Here is a 23,123-nt window from a genome sequence, read left to right on the forward strand (position 1 = left end):
TAAATGAGGAAAAACAAAAGAATCAAAGATTTAATGGTCCAGGTACATGAAAATTGCCCAGAAAGGAAATTAATATGAATCAATAGCAAATATAATTTAGTTTGCAAAAATTCAGTTTACATATAACTTCTGAGAAACATTTACGTTACTTAAGTATATTTAAAAATATATTACTTAAAGACAGATTGCTTCATATTTTAAAAAAGGACCAGCTTGTATCATTTTTAGAAGCAGTATCTTCTGATTTCATTTCCTTTATTTTTTAGACCCATTTCTAGCAACAGAACATGTTTTTGGTTTGTCCATTGTGACTGAAGCCCCTTGGAATTAAGGAAATTTTTTAGTTTCTCTAGAGCAGGGGTGTCAAAACTGTGGTGCGCGGGCCAACTGCGGTCCGTAATCCATTGTTAATAGGCCCGCAGCAAATTCCAAAAATATATTTAGTTTGCTTAAATAAACCAGGTGAGGCAATACGTACTTCACCTCGAGTGAGTGGCCCGGCTGTTTGTGTATTTTACCGCATATGGCCCTTGATGAAAAACGTTGAAAAAAGTTTGGACACCCCTGCTCTAGAGTGTAGGCAGCTGAGATGGAATATGTCCACCTTCCGCCTAATGTGTTACCTGCTTGAGAGTGAGGGTCTTAGCCTTTTCTTTCGAGGTGCCCATCTCCCACACACACACAACTGTGCTCGTTCCGCCCGTGATGACCAGCTTGGGGTTGGGGCAGATTGCACAGAGAATCTGGCCCCACTCAGACAGACATTCATAAACAGTCACTGCCTGTAAAATAAAACAGATGAGACACACGTGCCATCAACTACAGATGTCTGAAACACAACGAGCATATTAAGTGAAGGAAAAGGACATCTACGCAGGCACCTCATAGGCAAGTACCTGTGTGCATTCTGGGCTGGTTTCGATTTAGCAACTTTTCCACTGAAGCTCTACTCTGACCTCCCCGCTACAACCTCCTAACTATAAGTGCTGTGAAAACCCATGATGGGACCTCCAGTTTCTCCAGTGCAGGATTTTTCTGAACCCTGTGTGATGCTGTATGAGATTCACGGGGACAATCTGGTAAAAGGATGTGTTCGCTGTAGCCAGTTAAAATGTAAAAAGAACGCATGAGTGCTGTTTACTGAGAATGTTAGTTAACTAAACAGAACTGCATTACAGTGCAACAGACAGACTTACACAGACTATATCCCTCTTACATTCAGGAAGGGTCAACACAGGGCACTAAAGGATCACTACACACCGTCTTTCCTAAGAGATATTTATGGGGGTTTTCTGTCAGCCACTGAAGAGAACTGAAGTGGTAAATGAGCCAGATGGTGACTCACCAAAAGGAGGCTCTCTGGTTGGCAGAAATGCTGACTACCTGGCTGGCTAGTACCTACTGGAGGAATTCTTTGAGTAGGAGGGAAACTGGCCCCTAGTACACAACTTTCCCAAAGAGCCTTCTTCCGCAGAAAACATGGCTTGTTCACTAGCCTCTTTATCTTGATCTGATGCAATGAAGTTCTCCCTTCCTCTGGGCCTTGGAGGAACAGCTGACAAGCGCTTGGCCTTGCTCTCCTATCCCCATTAAACAGGATATCCAGACCATGAAAGAGTGAGATGAAATGAGAGAGCAAGAAATGATGCAAACCTTGTCTGACTCATAGGTTCCCAGCCGGCAGCTAAGGTCAGCATAGCCCCAAGCGAAAGTTTTGTTCCAGGTTGGTGGGATAAGCACCTTATTCTGTTCTACTGCAAGAATACCTTTGTCTGTACACACTATTTGTCCCACAGGCTCTTTGAGTTCTATAAAAAACAAATCAACACATTAGGATAGGGACGGGAAAACCCGAACTTCATTATCCCATAAGGGGGTGGTAAAGTCATCTCAAATATTCGTACGAGTCAAGAACACTGACACCCACATTGAGACGAAATGACCTTAGAGGCAGAGCTTGGCTTTTCAGTGTCCCATAGCGCTGCTGGCTGAACCCTGACTGGTGTCCTGCAGGGCTTCTCTCCAGCTTCCTATCCCCGGGCACTCTGGGTGGGCCTGCCTTCTTGATCTCTAGAGCTGCAAGGGATTTGGGATGCTCCCTTTGGTACCACATGCAGACCTTCATACAATCTAGGCCTTCAGCACCTCCCATGTGGTAGCCAGCTCTTAGCCTTCCCATAGGAAGGCCATGACATCCCGAGACACTTGGACTCCCTGCTCTGTCCTAGAACACTGCCAGCCACACCAGTGCTCCAGAACCACCAGTGGGAAGTAACCGGAGCTGGTACAGGGCGGAGTAATGAGGCAAAATGGCCCAGAGCTGCGGCCAATCCAATTAGCCAGACTTCCACATTCCAATATTTGTATTTCTTTAAGTGACAACTTCAAGACATTGCAAAACATTTTTTTTTCATTCTAAGGGGAAAAAAAATCCACTTGAAAAAGTACTTTTACTTATTTATTTATTGAAAAACTACTTTTAGATAACGCATAATATTAATTAAAAGATGAATGCTTTCAGTTGACATATTAAAAACGCAGTTTTCTTACTGCTCTTTCTAAGTTGGCAGGACATGTATAAATGAAGATGACAGAAGTTTTTCTACATATGTAAAGTTGAGCTACACGATTTGGTATTTTAGAGTTTTCACTGTATTAGTGGGGGAAAGAAGAGGTTTGGTTCTTTTTGATGCAAAATCCAACAGGCCAAAAAAAGAAAACAGAAAAGGAAGAGGGGAAAAATCTAATGAATAGTTGGTGAAAATCTAATAACGAAAATTATGGCACTTATTACAAATTACACTATTGTCGAAAAACAAATTTGTTATTGCTCAACTAGGATTATTACATAATCCCACAGAATCATGAATCCAAAGTTTACTGCCCATCGTCTTACCTTTCACAGGTGTTAGAGAAGGCCTCAAGTTATCCAGGTGATGGAAAAAGATCTTGTCACTTGTAGAACCTGGTGGGACAGAGACCCCTGCACTGTCTCCGTTGAGTCGACTCCGCACTCGCTTTGGTGGATGAGGTTTTTTAAATAACTGGTAGGAGAGAAGATGGCACATTTTATACCAAAGCTAACACTTGTCAAGCCCTTTTATATGACAGGTATTACGTTTTCATTTCATTTAAGCTTCATGACAACCACTAGGTACTGTATTAGTGCATTTTACATTTGAGGAAAGAAATTGAAAGAGGCACAGATTACCAGAGAGACCTCAGACCTTGGTAAGTTTGGAACAGAGCTATGATACACAAAGAGAGCTATGATACAAACTGATTTCATGATAACTTTTTCAAGTCAATCTACACAAACTATAGTAGATTGACAATTATTTTCCAATAATGTTTAAAAATTAATCAATTCTTTATAGTTCAATACCCTTCCATGCCCCTGAGGGCAGGCAGACATTCTGTGTAATTGGGAGATTTCTGGCTTCCACATGATCTTTCTCTGGGCAACATCATTTTGGTCTCTTTCAGGTGCTACCAATTTGCTGAAAGTGTGAACATGGCTGTGTGCCTTTTTTTCACTTTGCAATGTTGTAAAGGAAAAAAGAAAATCTTTGGCATCTCTGTTCAGTATTTCTGCATGATTAAAAAGTATTACTGTATACTTAAGATTACAATTTTTCAAATACTATTCATCTTCAAAAGAGGCATTGAGTTATTTGTCAAAAAACTGATGTTTGAGGAAAATATTTGAAACACCTTAGATGAAACGAAATTTAAGATAAATACAATACCATCACACTTTGTGAATTTGACATTCTGGATTTCCAGGAGAAAAACCAGAAAAAATGCTCTATACAGAGGAAGATATACATTTTAGGCCCCCCAGTATTTATACATATTGTTCCTATTTTATTTTATACGGTGCGTAGTATCAGAGTTCTGTTGTTTTCCATAAAAGTTAATAAGGACACAAGATTCTGAAGTTGTATTAAAAGACCCACACACTGTGAAGCATGCTCATGAACGAATATTTACTGAAGAACTTTTATATGAAGACCTAAGAACAGAGCACAGTGCCAGCTGAGGGTATATAAAAAGGTACTGATATGTTGACCATGAAACTTAGATCTTCCGAGGATTGCTGTACTTGGCAGTATTCTCTATTAGTCATTGGAATGTCCTAGAAATACATTATTATTCAGACTCTATCTCCCATATGGCTTGCCCCCTATACCCAAAAGGGTAACAAAAAGCCTGTAACAGCACATGTGTCTTGATTTTTTTGTTCAGAATATTTTTCCCAGAGGGTATGAAACATGACTTCTGCACTTTTAACCCTCAGAAAAAAGGAAAGGTTAACTAAGGTTCTTCAACTGTGATTAGTGATTATTAACAAGCATTTCAGTTTAAAACTACACGATTCCTTCATTAGGGGATCAGACAGCGCTGTGGTCAGTGTAGTTACAAGCTGTCCCGCTGTCTATCACAGTTTTTCATGTACAAAGATTTGCCATTGTTCTGTGCGTTCCTAGCTGTCAACCCTGAAACCTCAAAGTTGGTTAACCTACAAAAATGGAGTCCAGGAGAGAGATCTGAAGCAGGAGCAGAGGACAGCCAGGCCAAAGTGCAGAGGCCGGGCACTTGGGAAAAACGGGTGTTACGAATGGCTCAGCAAAGCCTTCTCCACAGTACTGGTTACCCTTGGTGCATCCTGCCTTCCAGGCGTGCCCTAGCCGCTGGGGATAAAAGGGATGGAGTCTCTTAATGGAGGTTTGCTCATTATTGAAGGTGATTAGAGCAGTTGGTGCAGGGCTGGTTCCACCAGGCATTCCGAAGGCAGATAGTCTCCCATCACAGCTCTTATCATACCTCTCTACTCCAAACCACCACTAACTGCTCCCTGAACTATTTAGGACAAGAGCTTCCCAGGTGGTCTTCTGCTCCTAATTTGGTTCCCCTGCAGAGTGAGTGTGAGTGTGTGTTTGAGTGTGCGCGCGCATGCCCATTTCCCTTAGTGAAGTCAGCACTGGCTTCCTATTGGCCTCGGGACGAAACCCCGCTTGCGTGCTCTGTGGCCCCCAGGCAGTCTGCTTCCCTGACTGCTCTTCCCATCCTCCTTCCAGGTCCTGTGCAGGTGTAGGAAAGTGCACCCTTACAGTAGTCTAGGAGGGAAAATCCTCCTTGAACAACAAAATTTCTACTTATCTGGATGTAAAAGGGAAGAGAAAGCAATAATCTAGGGACCTGATGGGTGGTATTTATGGTTCTTTATTGAACACTTAGTCTAAACTTAATTATTGTATGGTCATCAATCATCGAAAGAAATATTACAGAGCTTAAAAAACGAAACAGAGAACATCGATGATAAGAACATCCATACCTGTTTAGGGATCTGACCAAAGTTGTTAATGAACCCAATGGTGGCTGTCTCCTTTAGTGGGTCATTTATGTTGTAGATATCCACCTGACCCTCATAAAACAGATGATGGAAGACATTTACAGCTTCTACTGCAGCGGGGCCTTGCTGTTTATAGCCAAAGATTAAGTCAATCCACTCATGCAGATGGGCACTCACATAATCACATTCCAAAGCCTGTAATTTTAAAACACAGGTTCAGTCTCTGGCTGACACTTACTACTTACTCAGAAAATCAAAGAACTGGTCATTGGTCAACGGGAACTAAAAATAACTAAAAATCATAAAAACAATATGATCAAATGGGTGATCACATTGCTCCAGGACTTCTCTTTCTATTGTGGTCAATGACCCAATGAAATTCAAGTTCAGCTGTGAAGTGTGCGCCCATTACCTCTCGGTGGACTCGAATGAATTCACGAGGGTCCCCTTTTGCCCAGGGTGGAAGGATCACATCTCCAAGCTTGGTGCCATTTTGTTTACAGCCTGTGCCGTTGGGAACATTAAAAACAAAACGAGAGAATGTGATCAATAGTCACCTTCATTTTAAAGTTACAGAGAAATAGTGGGTTGAGATTCCTTACCAGAACCATGGAATTTTACCACCAGAAAGGACCCTCAGGGATCACCTACTCTGGTATTTCCCTAACACTGCTCCTTAGTGCACTTCCTCGGAGAGATTTATTAAGTGTGAGCAAAACTGTGGGGCCCTCATGGTCACATGACCTCAGGAAATGCTGAGTTATGCAAAGTTAAACACGTTTCTTTCCTGCAAAACTCCTCTGAAGCACTGCTCTTCTCTAGGAAGGCTATTAGACGCAACATTTCTGAAATTTAATTGACTACAGGGCTCCTTAACGAAAAATTTTATGGGGCTACTATTTTGAATTTGGAAAAACCCCTCAAATTCAATCTCCTTAGGACAGCTCATTTGGAAGACCATTAACAATTTCTTTAAACTCTTATTTTTTCAGGCTTTTGCAGAATGTTTAAAGCTTTGCGAGTTATTAGCAGTTAACCAGTATTGAAATTCTTGTCTTAATGTTTTGACAAAATTTTGCTATTCACATAGAGGAAGCTATTGAAAGAATATCTAACTCCTCAGTCATTTTCAGTTTGAATGCTCTCTTCACTTAAGAGGAAATGAAAGTACCACCGTCTCCTAGACATATTTGGAATACATGTGGTTTCTCATATTTCTGATTCTTAAAATCTTCAGAGAGCTTTGTAGAACTGACATATTTTGCTGTAAGGATTTTCGTTAAAAAAAAAATCTGAAACATAATGTTTTGCTGTTAGTGTATCATTTACCAGAAAAAACATTTAGAAAGACTATGGGGCTACCTGGCAGGAACAAAAACATCAAGTTCTGATAATGCATGTCAAATGATATTTATTCCATGTGTTTTTGTTACTTTAATGTATTGTTAAAATAACGTATTCTGTTATTTTAAGTCATAGCCAGCTAATCTCTAAAGAAATGGTTTAAAGAAACCATTTGTTATGAAATCTATCCACAACAAAACACATTAAATGGCACTGGCATCTAAGGAAATAGGTTCTTTTTCTTCTTTTTGAAACAACACCAAAAAGTTAACTTTAGCTTACAGTGTTTGCCTAGGTACAAATCAGATGATCATTGTGAAAAATCGTTCTATAAACAATAATGTTGGCTCACCAGCTTAACAGTAGTTGGTTAGATAAATAGTTGTATTAGAAATTCTCATAGAGCAGTGCAATTGTTCAAATTTTAAAACACAAAGGCAGTTCCAAGTAAGGGCCAATAAAAATATTTCTCTTAGAAACAATCTTGTTTTCATCATTGTTATTTGATGGCTTATTTATAATATGACGTAAAGCGAGAGATCCAAAAATCATTCTATTGTATAAAGGTATGTCTTGACTTGGTTGGAAAAATTGCCATATGACTTAAGAAAAAATAAAACAATCAAGTTACTACCACCCATTCCCACTCTCTTCATTCCCTCATTCCAGTTCCCTTGAAATGCCCTCTAACTTTTTGATGCTAAGAAGCAAGTAATAATTCCCAGGCTATTTGAGATACAATCTACTTTTCAAAATTTTGCTCATAATCCCTAAATAATTATGTGATATAATTGTATTTGATCAGCACTATCTGCAAATTGAAAATGTTTTTTAAAGGAAACACAGAATACAGACACTCTTGGTCTATCTAATTCTGCCACTCTGCAGCTCCCCTTCATGTATGCCCAAGGATGTGAGGAAAAGAAGAATAGGGATGGGTGTTAGTAGTTACTCATTCTAGAAGTAGGGGAAAAAACCACACACTTTTTCTTTTAAACCATTTACTGTGTCTTCTTTGGGTGGAGAGGCAGACAGTGTTCTATTGTTTTCTTTCCTTTTTATTGAGATAAAAGTCATATAACATAAAATTAACTCTTTTAAAGTGAACAATTTGGTGGCATTTAGTATATTCACAATGTTGTGCAACCATTATTTCTCTCTAGTCCCAGAACATTTTATCACCCCTAAAAGAAATCTAGTGTCCGTTAAGCAGTTGCTCCCCATCCTTCTTACCTCACTGTCCCTGGCAGCTGCCTATTCTGGAAATTCCATATAAATGGAGTCTCACATTATGTGACCTTCTGAGTCTGGCTTCTTCGCTTAGCATGATGTATTTGAGGCACATCCATGTTGCAGCATTTATTAGAACGTCAGACTTTAAGGATAAATATTCCATTATACGTATATTTTACAATTTGATTACCATTGACAGATACGTGGGCTGTTTCTACCATTTGGTTATTGTAAACTGTGCTGTTATGAACATGTGGGTACATATCTGATTCTGTTTTCAGTTGTTTTGGGCATATACCTAGGAGTGGAATTGCTGGGTCACATGGTAATTCCATGTTTAATTTTTTGAGGAAGCACTAAACTGCTTCCCACAGCAGCTGAACTATTTCACATACTCATCAGCACTGTATAAGGGTTCTAATTTCTCCATATCCTTGCCATCCTTGTTATTTTGTTTGTGTGGGTTTTTTCCCCATTGTAAGCCATACTTAGATATAAAGGGCACCTCACTGTGGTTTTGATTTTCATTTCCCTAATGACTACTGATGTTGAGCATCTTTCATATACTTATTGGCCATTTGTATAATTCCTTTGGAGACATGTCTATTTAGGTCCTTTGCCCATTTTTAAATTGAGTTGTTGATCTTTCCATCATTGAGTGGTAAGAGTTCTTTATATTCTGGACACTAGACACTTTTAAGACATATTGTTTGCAAATATTTTCTCCCATTCTGAAGGTTTTCTTTCCACTTTCTGCATAATGCCATTGTATGCAGAAGTTTTAAATCTTGATTAATTCCAATTTATCTTTTTTTGTTGTTGTTGGTTGTGCTTTTGCTATGCTGAGAACCCATTGCCAAATACAAAAATCATAAAGATTTAACCATATGTTTTCTTCTAAGGGTTTTATGGCTGAAGCTCTTATATTCCAAATAGTGTTTTTTAAATTGTGTGATTTCATGGAGGAAAGGTGATTTGTTATGAAGGTGAGCATGACAAAGATCCATGACCCTACTTTTGTTTACTCATTTAAGAGTGAAACATTTGGTTGGGTTTATAAGTAGTCTGGCTAGAACATTTCTGCAACATAGATTGTTATAACAGATGCAGTGTTTCTGGAAGATTGAGGGTATCTCTTTCTTTCTGTGCCTCTCCATTTGCGTCTCTGAAAGTGGTGTCCCTAGGAAAGAGAGTACATCCTCCAAAGGTGAACTGTAAATGAAAATAACACTAATGTGCATCCATATTCAAATACTGTATATACATTTGTTGTTTTTCCTTGTTTACCAAGTATTCTATTCCTTTCAGGAACCATCTCTCCCTCCAACTCTAAGTCCTAGAACTTGGCGTCTTTAGCTGCTCAAGGGGGAGCTCCAGGCCCAATCAGAGGTAATGAGACTCCAATTTAGGACTGTTGGTTATTGAGAGTCATGTCTTTCCCATTGGACCTGGAGCTACAATTTCACAAGGTTAGGACTGCTGATTCATAATTAAGTAAAAATTATTTTTAAAAAATTTAAAAAGAAAAACAACTCAAATGTATAAGATATGAAGAGTTCCCTGAATTCTCTGTTAATGAAATGTTTTGAGGTAGTATAGTAATGATTTGAATGTTGAACTCTTAAATACAGTATAAAATATGGGGTATGAAAACCGATGAAACAGAACAATATCTGGCAGGAATATCCTACAGTGGAAACAATGGCATTTTGATATGTTTTAAAAGAAATTCCAGAAATATAGATCAGCAAACTGTGTTCCAAGAAACTGTAACCAAAGTCAAATCAACTTCCTGTAACTGTTAGACAACATACAGGGAACAGAGTACAGATGAAAGTTTTCTCCTTTTTATAAATATTGATTTGATCCTGTTTTTCTAGAAAATAGTTCCCTAACATGATAAAGAAAAGAAATTTACTTAAAATTATTCTGAAATTCTAGTTTTAAAACATATTAGCATATAAACTGAGAATGCCTCAAGCAATACAGATTAAAACAATACATGAAAAATTTGGATACATCACTCTTGGCTATTGATGGGTTTTGCACTTATAATAATTTTCAAATAAATTTTTACCTCAGCTTTGTTTTCACTGAAATAACAGTATTCTGATCATTCGATGTAACCTGTTTCAATTTTTAAATGTTTCCCAGACACTAGGTTTAAAACAGCTTTTTTTCTTTTTAGATGTAATTGCACACACCCAGTTATAATAACAGCAACAGCTGAAACTACAATGACATCTTGTCAATGGGTACTGCAGACAATCTTCAGAAAAGTGACTTATTTCTATCAGTCTCTTCCTGGTCAGCATTTCTAAGACAGTGCGATAGCGCTACGTACCTAGATCGAAGTTGTTGGAATTAAACAGAAATTCTGGTAAGTAAAAAAATTCTGGGATCAGTTCTTTTACGTCTGCCATGTTGTGCTTCGATGCGGAATACCAGGCCTCACGAACGCTGTGAAACATCCGGTCAGCCAGGTCAAAGTGGCCTCCCTGTGGGCAGAAAGAGAAGGCCCCTCTCTGTTAGAGAACCATTCCTACCTCACAGCTTCTGTCAAGCTCAAGGGCTTGAAAACCCCAAATAAATACGTTTAGTGACACTTCCATTCCCCATCACCATATGTCAGATACACATTTTAAATGATCACAAAAAGAAAACTAATCTGATTTTCTTTGGGGTACTCCTTACAAAGGGTGCTCAATGTATTTGCTTTGTAATCAAAGTGAAATCCAAATATAAAGACTTTAATAATTCATTTAAAAAATATTAGTTTCTAGAAAGAGGCAAGACTATAAGGAATGTGAGTTCTTCCACGGTTTGATGATATTCGAAAAAGATTCTAATGGAGTCACCTGCAGCTGGAGACAGTCAGGTTCCATGTGTCTGACTGGTTTTGGAAATGAACATGACATTCAAATTCTCATACCAACGCGAATTAAATGGAGAACTAGGAAGGTGATCAGAAAGACATAGATTGACAAAACAAATTCAAACAGAAATGGGATTTCTTTTGCTCATACAGCCTCACAGATATACCACCACTCCTTCCTCAAACTCCCTATGCTGTTTTAAGTGAACACAGAGTATTGTTTTTATGATGAAGTTCGCTACAGGAAAATGTCTACATCCATATAATGGCTCTCAAGGCCTGCTGTTGGCCCGTTACCTCTCCGACCTCATCCTCTACGACTTCCCCCACACTTACTCTGCTCCAGACACACTGGCTTTCTTGCTGTTCCTCAAATATCTTAGGCACACACACGTAACTTAGGACCCTCGCAGGGGCTGTTCCCTCTTCCTGGAACACACTTTCTTCAGATACTGGCATGAGTAACTCCCTCACCTCCTTCAAGTTCTTGTTCAGATGTCACCTTTTCAAAGAGACCTACTCTGACTACTCTTGACAACTGCACTGTACCTCCCCCACGTCCCATTCCTGTACTTCCCATCCCCTTCCCTGATCCATATTTTCTGACAGCATTTATCACATTCTAAAACACTTGACAATATATTTATTTTGTTTATCTGTCTCCCTCAACCACAACATATAAGCTCTATAAGGCAGGGCTTTTGTCTTTATTCACTGATGTCCTCCAAGCACCTAGAACAGTGTCTGAATAAATGAAAGCGAATGTGGAGAAAAGCAATTATACTAAAGAAGACAGCAAATGTGTTAGGTTCTGTTATTCTCTTTTTAATGTTTGTTGAATACAACCAGTTAAGGCTGAATTCCATACACCTGGCAAGCATGTACTTGTTTATTTGACTGAAGGACCCCGGCAATTGTTTTTACAAATGAATTTTAGGTTATTCATCAACTTTGGTCCAGCGAAATTTCACGTTAATCATATTTGACAACTTTTGTGACTGAAACCTCTCAGGTCTTCTTGTAAGTCAAGGTAACATTTTTTTTTTTTAAATAGCAACAATTTTAAATAGAAAGAAAGCTTGTATAAAAATGGGAAATTTTTAAATTTATAGTTTTACCTGCAGCCTTAAGAATATTTGGGTGAAAGGCTCCATTCTTACTAGGTATGAAGCCACAATCATTGCAGATGAATAGTGGGTCCCGTAATGGTAGGCTGGAGTTTCTCCTGTTCAAGAAAATTAGAGTCCAGATAGGAAATACTGTTAGGTGTAGGTTTTCTTTTTTTCCTTAGTTTGTTTTGCTTGTTTGTGGGGGACATATGATAAACATTAAACATAATAAATAATAAGTAAACTGGATAGTATTTCAGAAGGTAGTCAAATTTTTTTTTTTTAATGCAAAAGAGTTCCAAAAAGTACCTCAATAAAATTAAAAGAGAGTCAATAAGTGAAAATGTAGTTCCTGGCCTAAACATGATTCAAAATAAAGGCACATTATGATGGGAAATTTCTGCCCTACACAAAGCAGACATACTTAGTTTTCTGCCAGTAATTGACAGGCCACCTGAAAAAATCCCTTCTAAACATGGCTGTCAGTTGGCATGCAAAGCCTGATTTTCTGCTCTGATTGTTGTATAGATGTGTGCATATGTAACATATATAGATGTAATAATATATAACCAATTTGGGGACAGATGCAAGGATGACCCCTTATGTCCCCCATTATTTATGTAAGTCCACTAAATAATGGCTTACGTTTGTAACTAGGTACAAAATCTAATGACAAGAAAAGTTACTTACCGTTAGGATCTTCCCAGTCTTTATACCGCTTCTTATATTGAGCTAATCGTTCATCTGTCTGTGCTCCCATCGGCTTAGCCAGGTTTCTAAATGTCTTGGGATTAGTAAGATCTACCTCCTAAAATACATAACAAAACCCAATTCCACATTACTATACACTGTCTATTCTCACCAACATAGATATGGTGGCTACAGCAGACAATGGTGATTCATTTGTGAATGTGTTAGTATCTGTAGGCTCACAGTGGCAGAACTGGACTCCGAAAGAATGCTATGTCTGGTTATTCACATTTTACAGATAGGCACATGGCAGTTTGTTAATTGATTCAGTTTGAAGACAACTGCTTTGGAAACAGTGTTCACAGAGGAAGGCATGTGTGGAGATGAGAAGTGAGAGGGAAAAGCCTTCCCAGTTTTGGCAAGGACACAGCAGGAGACTGTGGACACAAAAGCTCCAATTCATCTTTATCTTCCCTCACCCACATAACTGGAGGATCAAATCTCCTTTCTGTTCTCTTTCCCTCCTCCCCTGTTTCACTCCAACTTCACTTCTGAGCATTTCCTTCTTAGAGATGGTTGAGAAGTGAAATAAAGTAGACGCACTTAGTAATTCGTTCATCTCTAAAAGGCAACATCAAACCCCATCAAGTGACTTCCAACTGACATGGAATCTTTCAGTCTACCAGAGATTATTTTAAAAGCTCATCTCTAGCTGACCTAAGTCCTGTATTTAAAAGGAAACCAAAAGTTACCTCCTGAGGGTTTTAAATGTAGAAATTTGAAATATGTAGCCATGGGATATTTAATTTGCGTCCTTTTTATAGGGCATCACGACCCACCCATTTTGCCATACTTGTATTTGGGCAGGAGAAACTGATTCACATTTATGAATGTAAGTCAAGTTAGTACATCTGTCCCTTCAAAATCTGTATGCAAAATAACCTCATTAATACTTCTTTGGTTTGTTCAACAAATGTTACAGTGTATACTAAGTACCAGGCATTGTTCTAGAGGTTGGAAACTGAGAGATACTTTGTGCTCAAGGACCTCCAGTCCAGTAGGTTCAGACACAAATCATGATTAAACACGCTGTAAAAGAAAGTACTACCATCCAGCTTCAAGGCAGTGTGTGAACGGAAGGAGGGAAAAGAACGACAGGACAGACGACGTCCCAGAGGTGACAAGACACCTGAGCGTGTCTTGCAGGTGAAGTGGAGCTAGTCAGGTGATCTATAAATGGGAGCGGGGATCTGCACAGGCCCTGAGAGAATTCCACGCGGGAGGGCAGAGTGACTGAGAGATGTAACAGGGAAATGAATAGGGTAGCCCAGAACAGCAGCCCTGGGGAGTACATGAGGGAGAGATACGTAGGAGTGACTTAGTAAAGGGCGCGTTACTAAGGTTTCTAAATTTTCTCCAAATTGTGATGATGATTCACTGAATAATTTTAAACAGAGGGATGACTCAATTAGATTTGTGTTTCTGAAATTGGCTGCAATGTAGAGAACAGCGACATTCTCCAGTGGCTACAAATTAATTAGCACTTAAGGAAACCAAATAGATATTATGAATCAATACCCATGAAATTGATCAATTATCCATACTTTGTACAAATTCAAGCTAATACTCTTCTTATCTTCTTGGAAACGGTGTCTGCTGAGAACTTTAAAATATAAAGCAAATAAAACAGTTGAGCAATGGCAGTATTTTTTAATTACTTTTGAAAATGTGTTCCACTTACACAAAATGATTTTAGATTTACCTCTGAGTCGTAATCTGCAAGGATCCAAGGAAACACAGGATACTGCATGAGATCATTGTATGATCTGCCAGCCAAAGTGTTTAAGTGCATCAAATACTGGAAGTTACTGATTTCACCTCTCTTGGGAAAGATAAACAAAGATTCATTTCAGAGCAATCAACTATCTCGACTGTTCACTTTTAAAAATTTTATGTGCAAAACGAGGTAAAGAACCGTTTGCTTCTTACAGATTTCAGAACAACATCAACACTTTTTTTCTAAAAATAACAAGAAAACATTTTTTCTATGGCAGATATTCTATGGATTATGAAAGTGCCTTTAACTGTATGACTTGTACCATCATCACACCATAAATTACAAAGGAAGCTTAACGTTTTCATTAAGCTTACCTCCCACCTCTGAGTCACAGACTTCTCTCCAACCAAAGTGCTAAGCAACCCAGATCTGAAACCAAGAAATAATTAAATAAATTGTAGGCAATATAATTTTAAATCTGAGTAATTATAAAATTGAAAATTTTAAGTCACCTGGTCCAGGAACTTTTTAAACTATGGAGGGCCTATTGCATCATAAAATCAGTTTAGTAGATAGTGATCAGCATTTTGAAATAGGAAATAACATGGAATCAAACTGAAGAAAACAGAACATTGGAAGGCACCACAAAGAGTAAGGGGAAGTATACCAACTTTTGATTTAGTGCTTGTATCTCAGTTTGTGTCCTGGGATGTGATGTAGTATGTATTTTTTACTATGGATTATGGCAAGAGTTTGAAAAACATCGATCTAGTCCAACCTTTTACAATAATCCCCAAATAATCAATTTAAAGACATTAAATTGGAGTAACTGAAATAGTATATTTGTACATAGTACATGCACAGCATGTTTCCTAAAAGGTGTTGAAAAGTGAAAGAAAATAGGAATGTTTTATGATAGGAAAGTCATTGCTGTTCAGGACATTTAAAATTATGGACTGTTTGGGACAGCAGGCTTTCCTAGAATGATATAAAACCCTTCTTAAGGTTTAACAGCTTCATAACTTTGATAATTAATATTTGAAAGACTGTGAACTGGTTACTGAACCAGAAAGAAAGCACTTAACTATACGTTTTATTATCTGAAAGGAAACGAATAGATTTGTACACCTTAGTTACAAAGATATCCAGCTCAATAGTACAGACACCACTTCCTACTTCTAGATAAATTCATCAGGCAAATTGAATGTACAGGATACTCTTCCTGGAAAAGGAGCTATGATCACTCCTTAACTTTATAAGAAAGGAAATAATTGAAAAGAAGATTAAAGTTTGAAATGAATTTCTGCTTCTTGCCTTTGAGTTTTTAAAAGTTCTTTAAGAAATGCCAACTCAGCACAGAAAGTAGCAAGAACAATGAAATAGCAAGTTGGAGATTATTTAGGCAGGTAAAAGTATTAGCAATTTGATTACAAGTAGAAAAAAGGCTCAATGTGCTCTATGGAAGCTTTTCACTTCCTGTATTCATCTTAACAACACAAATGATTAGGAACAGAACATGTTTCTGAGGTTAACTAAAGTCTATATTTAGCATCTCTATTAGCTAAATCTCAGCTACAGAAAGAGAAAAAGCAACAACCTAAAGAGAAATGCATGCATTTCACATATTTAGATGTCCACAGAACGGAATCAAATTTTATTTTCAAATGACAGAACCCCAGTAAAGTTTTAAGTCATTTTCTTGCATGTTGTAATTATTAGTTTGTAGCCCCAAAAGCACTGCTTCTTTTCCTGTGGATTATAAAGGGCTACTAGTTAGTGAGGGACTACAGATGGAGCCGGATATACGAATTCTTAAAATGGCCCTATCACCCAGAAGGACTTTCTAAGATTAAAAGCAGCTGAAAGGAGCACAAAGAAACCACTGATAGGTTTGAACATATAAAAGCAGTTCAAATTTAAATGTCAAAAAATAAAAATTAAGAACAAAACTAGGCAATGTGCAACAAATATGACAAACATAGGAGTAATACATTATTATAGAAAAATCCCATACAAATTGATAATAAGAACTCAGAGGATAGGTCGACTATTTAACTATTGTGATGGTCATCTTATAATATATACAGAGGATGCCAAAAAAAAGTATACACATTTTAAGAAAGAAAAACTATTAAAATTGTCATATTCAATATATACCAATAACAAAAGATGAATACAAGAAATGTTTGACTTCTGCAATTACAAGAGGTGCTCAAAATGGTTATCATCAGCATCCAGACACTTCTGATTATGGTGAACTACTGCTTGAGCAACGTTGATCAAAGTGTCTACCTGTATACATTTTTTTGGCACCCCGGTGTGTGTGTGTGTGTGTGTGTACATACACACGTATACACGTGCTCACACACATATAAAATCACTATACTGTACACCTGAAACTAATGTAATGTTGTATGTTAATTACATCTCAATTAAAAGAAAAAAAATCAAACCACCACCAACAATAACAAAAAGGAACTCAGGAAACAAAATGGAAAGTTATGGATAATTCACAAATGAGGATTTAAAATGGCTAACAAACATATACAGAGCTCAAGATTATTATTACTAAAAAATGCACGTTTAAAAACTGAGAATGCATTTTACAAAATCAGTAAAAAATTAAAAAATATGAAAAGTTGACAAGCATCTTATGTAGATAAGCAAACTTATCCACTAAGGGTGGAATATAAACATGTATAATTTTTATGTAAATTGAGTAGTTTTTGTGTGTCGAAGTGTTCAAATTCATACCCTCTATTTTACTAAGGAGATTTTACGCTGAAAAAGTAATCAGGAATCACACTTGCAATATTATAATAGGGAAATCTGATAAAGATGAAATATGCAAAAATAAAAGAATTTTCTATATATATGATGAACAGGTAGCAAATGAAAAGTAATGTTTCAGAAGAATTTTTTTTTTAAAGCAGGGAGTAATATTTACCCTATATTCACATATAACACTGAATGGGGGGCAATTGGATGGCTCAGTTGGTTAGAGCACAAGCTCTCAACAACAAGGTTGCCGGTTCAATTCCCACATGGGATGGTGGGCTGCACCCCCTGCAACTAAATGTTGAAAATGGCGACTGGACTTGGAGCTGAGCTGCGCCCTCCACAACTAGATTGAAGGACAATGACTTGGAGCTGATGGGCCCTGGAGAAACCCGCTCTTCCCCAATAAAACAAAAATAAATAAATAAAAACAAAACCAAAACCAAACAAAATAAAAATCCCAAAACACTGAATGGAAGAATAGAAACCTGTATTTATAGTATGAACTCAATTATGTACATAGAATATAAGCATGCTTAAAAAAACTTCAAGGAAACTGATGAAAATCTGAGCACTGGTTTGACATAAGTGGTCATGCATTCATTCTTTTTCCCTTTCAGCTTTCAGTATTTAAAATTTTGTACAACCACCAGGAGGGGAGAACATTCATCAAAAATATTAAATAATACTATCCAGATACAAACCATCCTAATTTTACACTTAGAGTATAATGCAAGAAGCAAGCAACTTACCCCTGCTCCACACTTGTGTTTGGTCGTTGCCCAGACACAGACTCTGAACTGTCAGTTAGAGATGGTACTACAGCCAAAAACCTGGAAAATTTAAGATTAGCATAAGATTGGAAATGAAGTCTCAGTCAGCATCTAATGGGAGCTTAAGCAAGGATGGGTGATTCATTTAGATCTTAATTGTTGCATTTACTCCTCCATTACCCAGTAAATGGCAGGCAAAGGGAAGGCACAATAATTAGAATATTCTGTTACAAAAAAGGGAAAGATAGTGGCTTTTACAAACACAAAGGTCCACAGCAAAATCTATCATTTTGGATTTTTACACATTTTGCCATATTACTGGAAGAAAAGGCCTTGCAACACTGATTCACAGAAACTGAGTCAACTTACGGAAGTCCTAAGAGGGATTAACAGCTAAATATGCACATGGCAGCAAGTAGTGATGACAGCTACACAAATAATAGAACAGAGACATCACTAAACAAGCAATGATACACACAAGATAAGGACCTTTATGTGACACTGTCATAAATTTTTTTCAGTTGCTCACAATGACAACATGAATTTTTTAAAGGCAAAGAGAGAATTATGTGGAAATAGATGAGGACCATGAACTTGGTATATACACAGAAATTGCTGAAAGAAAAACTCATCTCCTTGTAATGGTATCTAGTTATGAACAACAGTTTCCTAGCATTGAAAACAGTACTACCTTTAGAGATTCATGAGATAGATAACTAAAATTTCAGTCACTTTACTTAGTTCTTCCTATATTCACATAGGCATTCTGGATTACCAATCAATGGGCACAGGCACTTTATTTGAAGGACCACCCTCACTCCCATGTGCTCACAGGTAATATGACTGTACTGCAATGATAAGCAATGTTGCTTAGTATTAGCTATTCCTCATGGAAATAAACTGAAATATAAAACTTCCCTTACAGGATCTATACTACCCTTTAAAGAACAATAGAAGGTCTCTCAGACTTATGATCAGTTCATACAAGCCTTATTATTCATACATCCAACAGAAATATCTTTGAGCACCATGGATATGTACTATTTTTCTTTTACAAGGTAAATTTTAATATAGTTTACCAAAAATAAAATATGGTTAGAGTAGGTTAACTGCTTTACTTGGCTATGCGACTTTTTCAAGGATGAAGGTATCCAAACTTCCCTTCCAAGGACAGATGGGGAAAGTCTCATATGAATGTAACTTCTAAGGGAACTCAGTCTCAATAGCAAATGGCATTGTCTCCTTTTCGGTAAATATGAAGAAAGCCTATTTTGAATTTGAACTATTTTTGAAGGTACAGTTTCATCATCCTTTTACATTTAGAGACACAGGACTTAGTGATAAAAGTAGCTTTTGATGACATCTTGTATAAGTTACCAGAAGGAAAATAGCATTTCACAATAAAATAGCATCATTTTAAAAGCTAGTTAGAAGAATCATGTTTCAAGAGCCTGGCAAAAATGAAACAAACATTTGCTTCAAAGAAGTTAATTCACTGATCTAAAGTCTAGATTTTTAAGAACTAGTTGAACTGGTACTAGTTTTTCTTTCATCACTTCCCATGATAGCATTAAAAAGTATTCCTAATAAACAATACCTTTGATATACTTTATTTCTAATTCCTTTCTGAAAAGCAAGGAGGTAATTCCGTCCATCTCCAGAGAAAACTTCCACAGCAATAGGCTGAAATGATCAGAGAGAAAAACATTAAGAAAAACACAAATAAGGTTACATATTAACTTTTCCACTATGAATTTCTAGTGTTGAAGAAGTTAACTTGTTGGCTGAGGAACATTTTTACAGTTATGAATTCCCAGCAGACTAAAGTATAAAATAAAGGGAACCAATTTATTCTGAATTTATTCAGTTCAATTTGTTTCTAAAATCTTTAATAATAGAATGATGGTAAAAATAAAGTAATTATAAAATTATAATTTTGGAAAATTACAGTGAGGATGTAATTTTTATATTACAAGACAATTATTGATTTGGATAACTATAGGGAAAGATGGATGACAAAGATATCACTCAAGTTTTAGGTTGTGTTTAAAAAAAAAAGAGACATATTATACAGAGTTATGCACCCATGTGACATGAGTCTGTCTATCATACAATCAAATCTAGGGACAGTTCTCAGGTCCCATAGAGAATTTTCATGACATGTATCAGCTGTAAAATAATACATCCTCTGAATAAAGGAACATTACAAAACATTTAGTACTACTAAATCAACCTACCTGCAGGAGATACCTCCTTTTATGTACCTCCTTGATATCTTCATATGCAAAAATGCTGCAGGTCCTCTTGAGCTGACTGGGGCCTTGCCTCGCTCCTCTAGGGATAATTGGCTCGTGCATACTGTAGGTAGCCAAGAGAAAGGAGATAAACAAAAACACAGTGAGATATAAGTTCACTGTTCAACAAAGGCTGTTAATTTCAACATACTCATATGAATAGGAGCGGGGAACAATATATCAGAATACTCAGTTCAAAAAATATGTTTAAGAGAATAATTTGTCAGCTACTCAGCACACAAGTAACCACCTTTGATGAAATTAATTTTAAAATCCCATTATTGCTATCAGGGCCAACTTACCTATCAGGCATAGTACTTAGGCCTAAATACCTTTAGGGGCCCAAGAAAATGTTTTAATTTCTTTTAAAATCAGGAAAAAAAATGAAACTTTTAGGCAGAAGAAAATGTTTTAATATATAATGTGAATATATTAATCTTTAAACCAACAGTCATCAAATATAATTTTTAATATATTTATATGGAGGAAGGGCCCACGAAAGTCCTGATGTGGCCCTGACTATTGCTGAAAGTAATTATCTGAAATATCTCTTAGGAATGAACTTCAGAGACTAAGTCTACATTCGACTGTGTTAGGTGTTCAAAATGTTAAAAGCAGAGAAGAGCATGTTGATTTTCTAAGCCTTAAGCTTTTTATCTTCTTTCTAGTTTTGTCTATCTCCTGGGTTTTCCATTACCCACTATCTTCCATCATAGGACTGGCAAAAGAAAAGGAAGATGGATAAAACCCAGTGAGTTAATTCCTGCCTGTGCTTCAATCACACTGCTTCTGGGGCACTCAGAAGACATGGATGCTTTTTCATCTATGAGAGTATTGTGCAGCTAACTGCATTTTCTCCACACTGTGTTTGTATTGAAATTAAAAACAAAGAACAATTTGCAAATTCAGTTTATAAATAAATAAATTATTATGTAAGGAATTTGTTTCTAATGCTATTAATGCATAGCTATAAATTTTATTTAGCTTTCATTTTGATAAATAAGGGAAATATTTTCTTTATTACCTTTAAATAACTATTGCTATTATCCTCGTGAATATTTAATGATGGATACACACAAACTGAAAGATAACATTGTTTAAAATACAATTTTTGGATTAAATAAAACTATGTAAACATATTGTTTTCTAAAGATAGTAGTACTTTGCGTCTCTTCATTCATTTACTTACTTTGGAGGTAAGGTTTCAATGTCTCTTATTTCCCTGGTTGCTGTCATTGTAAATCCATCAATCACATAAAAATGCTCTTTACCAAAAAGAAGTAGCCCCTCACTAGTATCCAGGCCCTGGACTCGAGCACAGCGGTACATGTGTTGGATCTATAAAGAAAATCATAAACATTCATTAACATAGATTTTTTTTAATTGAGGTAATTTCGTTTTTGATATAACTGAAGCAAAATGTTTTTAAACATGGATTTAATGGGCAAGTAGGATTTTACTGAGATGTCACTGTTAGCGTATCTCCTGAGTTAAGCATATTCAATCTGAGTTTAAGCATATTAAAAAGAATCTGCTAAAGCTGCAGTCTGATTTGCAGTTCACATTGGTAAAAGGAAACAAACTTACTCGTATCTATCCACCCATTCATTTATCTCAATAGTCACTGGGTACGCATTATGTGCCAGGTACAAATGTACTATGTTCTACAAGTGATGAACAAGTTGGATAATGAAGGTGACAGACCAACAAAGTTGGCAGGAAACGGAATTGAGGCATATACGTCAAGAAATTAGGATGGTGCCCTTTGTGAGGCAAGATGACACAGAATAAAAAAGGTCGCAGAGCCTGACAATCCTCTGTCACTTAGCGTAGCCAAGTTTCCTACTTTCTCTGGGCCTCTGTGTCTTCCTTTGTAAATTTCAAATATACACTGGTCTGTTCTGTTACAAGAGTTAGTGAGAGAATGTACATAATCATGTCTGCAATTGTTGGCTGTCCTCTCTTCCACACAGATCACTTTCCTCTTTTTCCATAACAACTCCTGGAACTGGAACTGGGGAATTTGTCCCTATTTGCTCCCACCTGGATCCTGCCTGCCAGGCAGACTGTTTGTTGTGCCATTATAAAAAAAGCCAAACTTGGCAGAAGCTGTATTTTCCTCATAGGAGGAGGGAGTCGCTAAATCTCTCAATGTAAGTATTGTTTTCTTTCCAACGAATAGGATCTGTTCTTAGTAAAAATTCTTTCTTTAAACTCAGTTCAACATGAGTCAAGGAAAAAATATCAACACCTAAATCAGAAGCAAACAAATGTCAAATAAATGTCAGTTTGAATACACTTCCTACACTACTGAAACTTAAAAGCAATTAGAGCAAAAACTGTAGTCATGAGATTAAAAATTTTTAAATGACAGCATTAGAAAATAGATTTTCTAAAATATGCAAATGTAACTCAATTTTCATCACCACATTTGAACTATTCAATAATAAAAATGTAGAATGTTACAGGAAAAACACATATACTTCCTAAATAACTTCATTGTAGTATAACATATATAGAGAAAAATGTTTATTTTATAAATGCAGAGTTTGAATTTTCAAATGCTAACAATGATGCAACCAGCACCCAGATCAAGAAACAGAATGTACGCAGGATCCCAGAAGCCTCTCTTGGGCTTCCTTCAGACCTTCTGTAGTTTTACAGTTACATGAGTTTTAAAAACATTTTCATTCTAGATTGAGGCTATATATTTAAACAGAATTTTAAAAATCATGTCTTAATTTCTGGTTACTTCTGGTTCTTAGTAACCAGAAATAGATAAGCTTTCAAGGGTTATACCATGATCTAATATAATAGGCAAAAACCCCCATCTTTTAAAAAGGTGATACTCACTACATATTAATTCATTTATTCCTTCATTCATTTATCCTTTT

At 36.7% G+C, this 23,123-nt stretch overlaps 1 protein-coding gene across 8 annotated transcripts in view; it reads right to left on the reverse strand.

The window, feature by feature from the left end:
• Positions 1–23,123, reverse strand: part of WDFY3 (WD repeat and FYVE domain containing 3) — a 248,184-nt gene that overhangs the window by 16,356 nt on the left and 208,705 nt on the right. For all 8 annotated transcript variants that reach the window (XM_081056216.1, XM_081056218.1, XM_081056217.1 and 5 more), the window contains 14 exons: positions 21,419–21,567; positions 20,173–20,293; positions 19,533–19,618; positions 17,915–17,995; positions 14,759–14,813; positions 14,370–14,489; positions 12,608–12,725; positions 11,927–12,033; positions 10,278–10,431; positions 5,769–5,860; positions 5,339–5,551; positions 2,897–3,044; positions 1,654–1,808; positions 624–782 (listed from right to left, as the gene is read on the reverse strand). In XM_081056216.1, the coding sequence (XP_080912342.1) occupies positions 624–782; positions 1,654–1,808; positions 2,897–3,044; positions 5,339–5,551; positions 5,769–5,860; positions 10,278–10,431; positions 11,927–12,033; positions 12,608–12,725; positions 14,370–14,489; positions 14,759–14,813; positions 17,915–17,995; positions 19,533–19,618; positions 20,173–20,293; positions 21,419–21,567 (1,758 nt within the window). The remainder of the gene's footprint in view (positions 1–623; positions 783–1,653; positions 1,809–2,896; positions 3,045–5,338; positions 5,552–5,768; positions 5,861–10,277; positions 10,432–11,926; positions 12,034–12,607; positions 12,726–14,369; positions 14,490–14,758; positions 14,814–17,914; positions 17,996–19,532; positions 19,619–20,172; positions 20,294–21,418; positions 21,568–23,123) is intronic.

The sequence above is a fragment of the Rhinolophus hipposideros genome (assembly GCF_964194185.1).
Source record: "Rhinolophus hipposideros genome assembly, chromosome: 1".
In the NCBI taxonomy this organism is placed as follows: Eukaryota; Metazoa; Chordata; class Mammalia; order Chiroptera; family Rhinolophidae; genus Rhinolophus; species Rhinolophus hipposideros.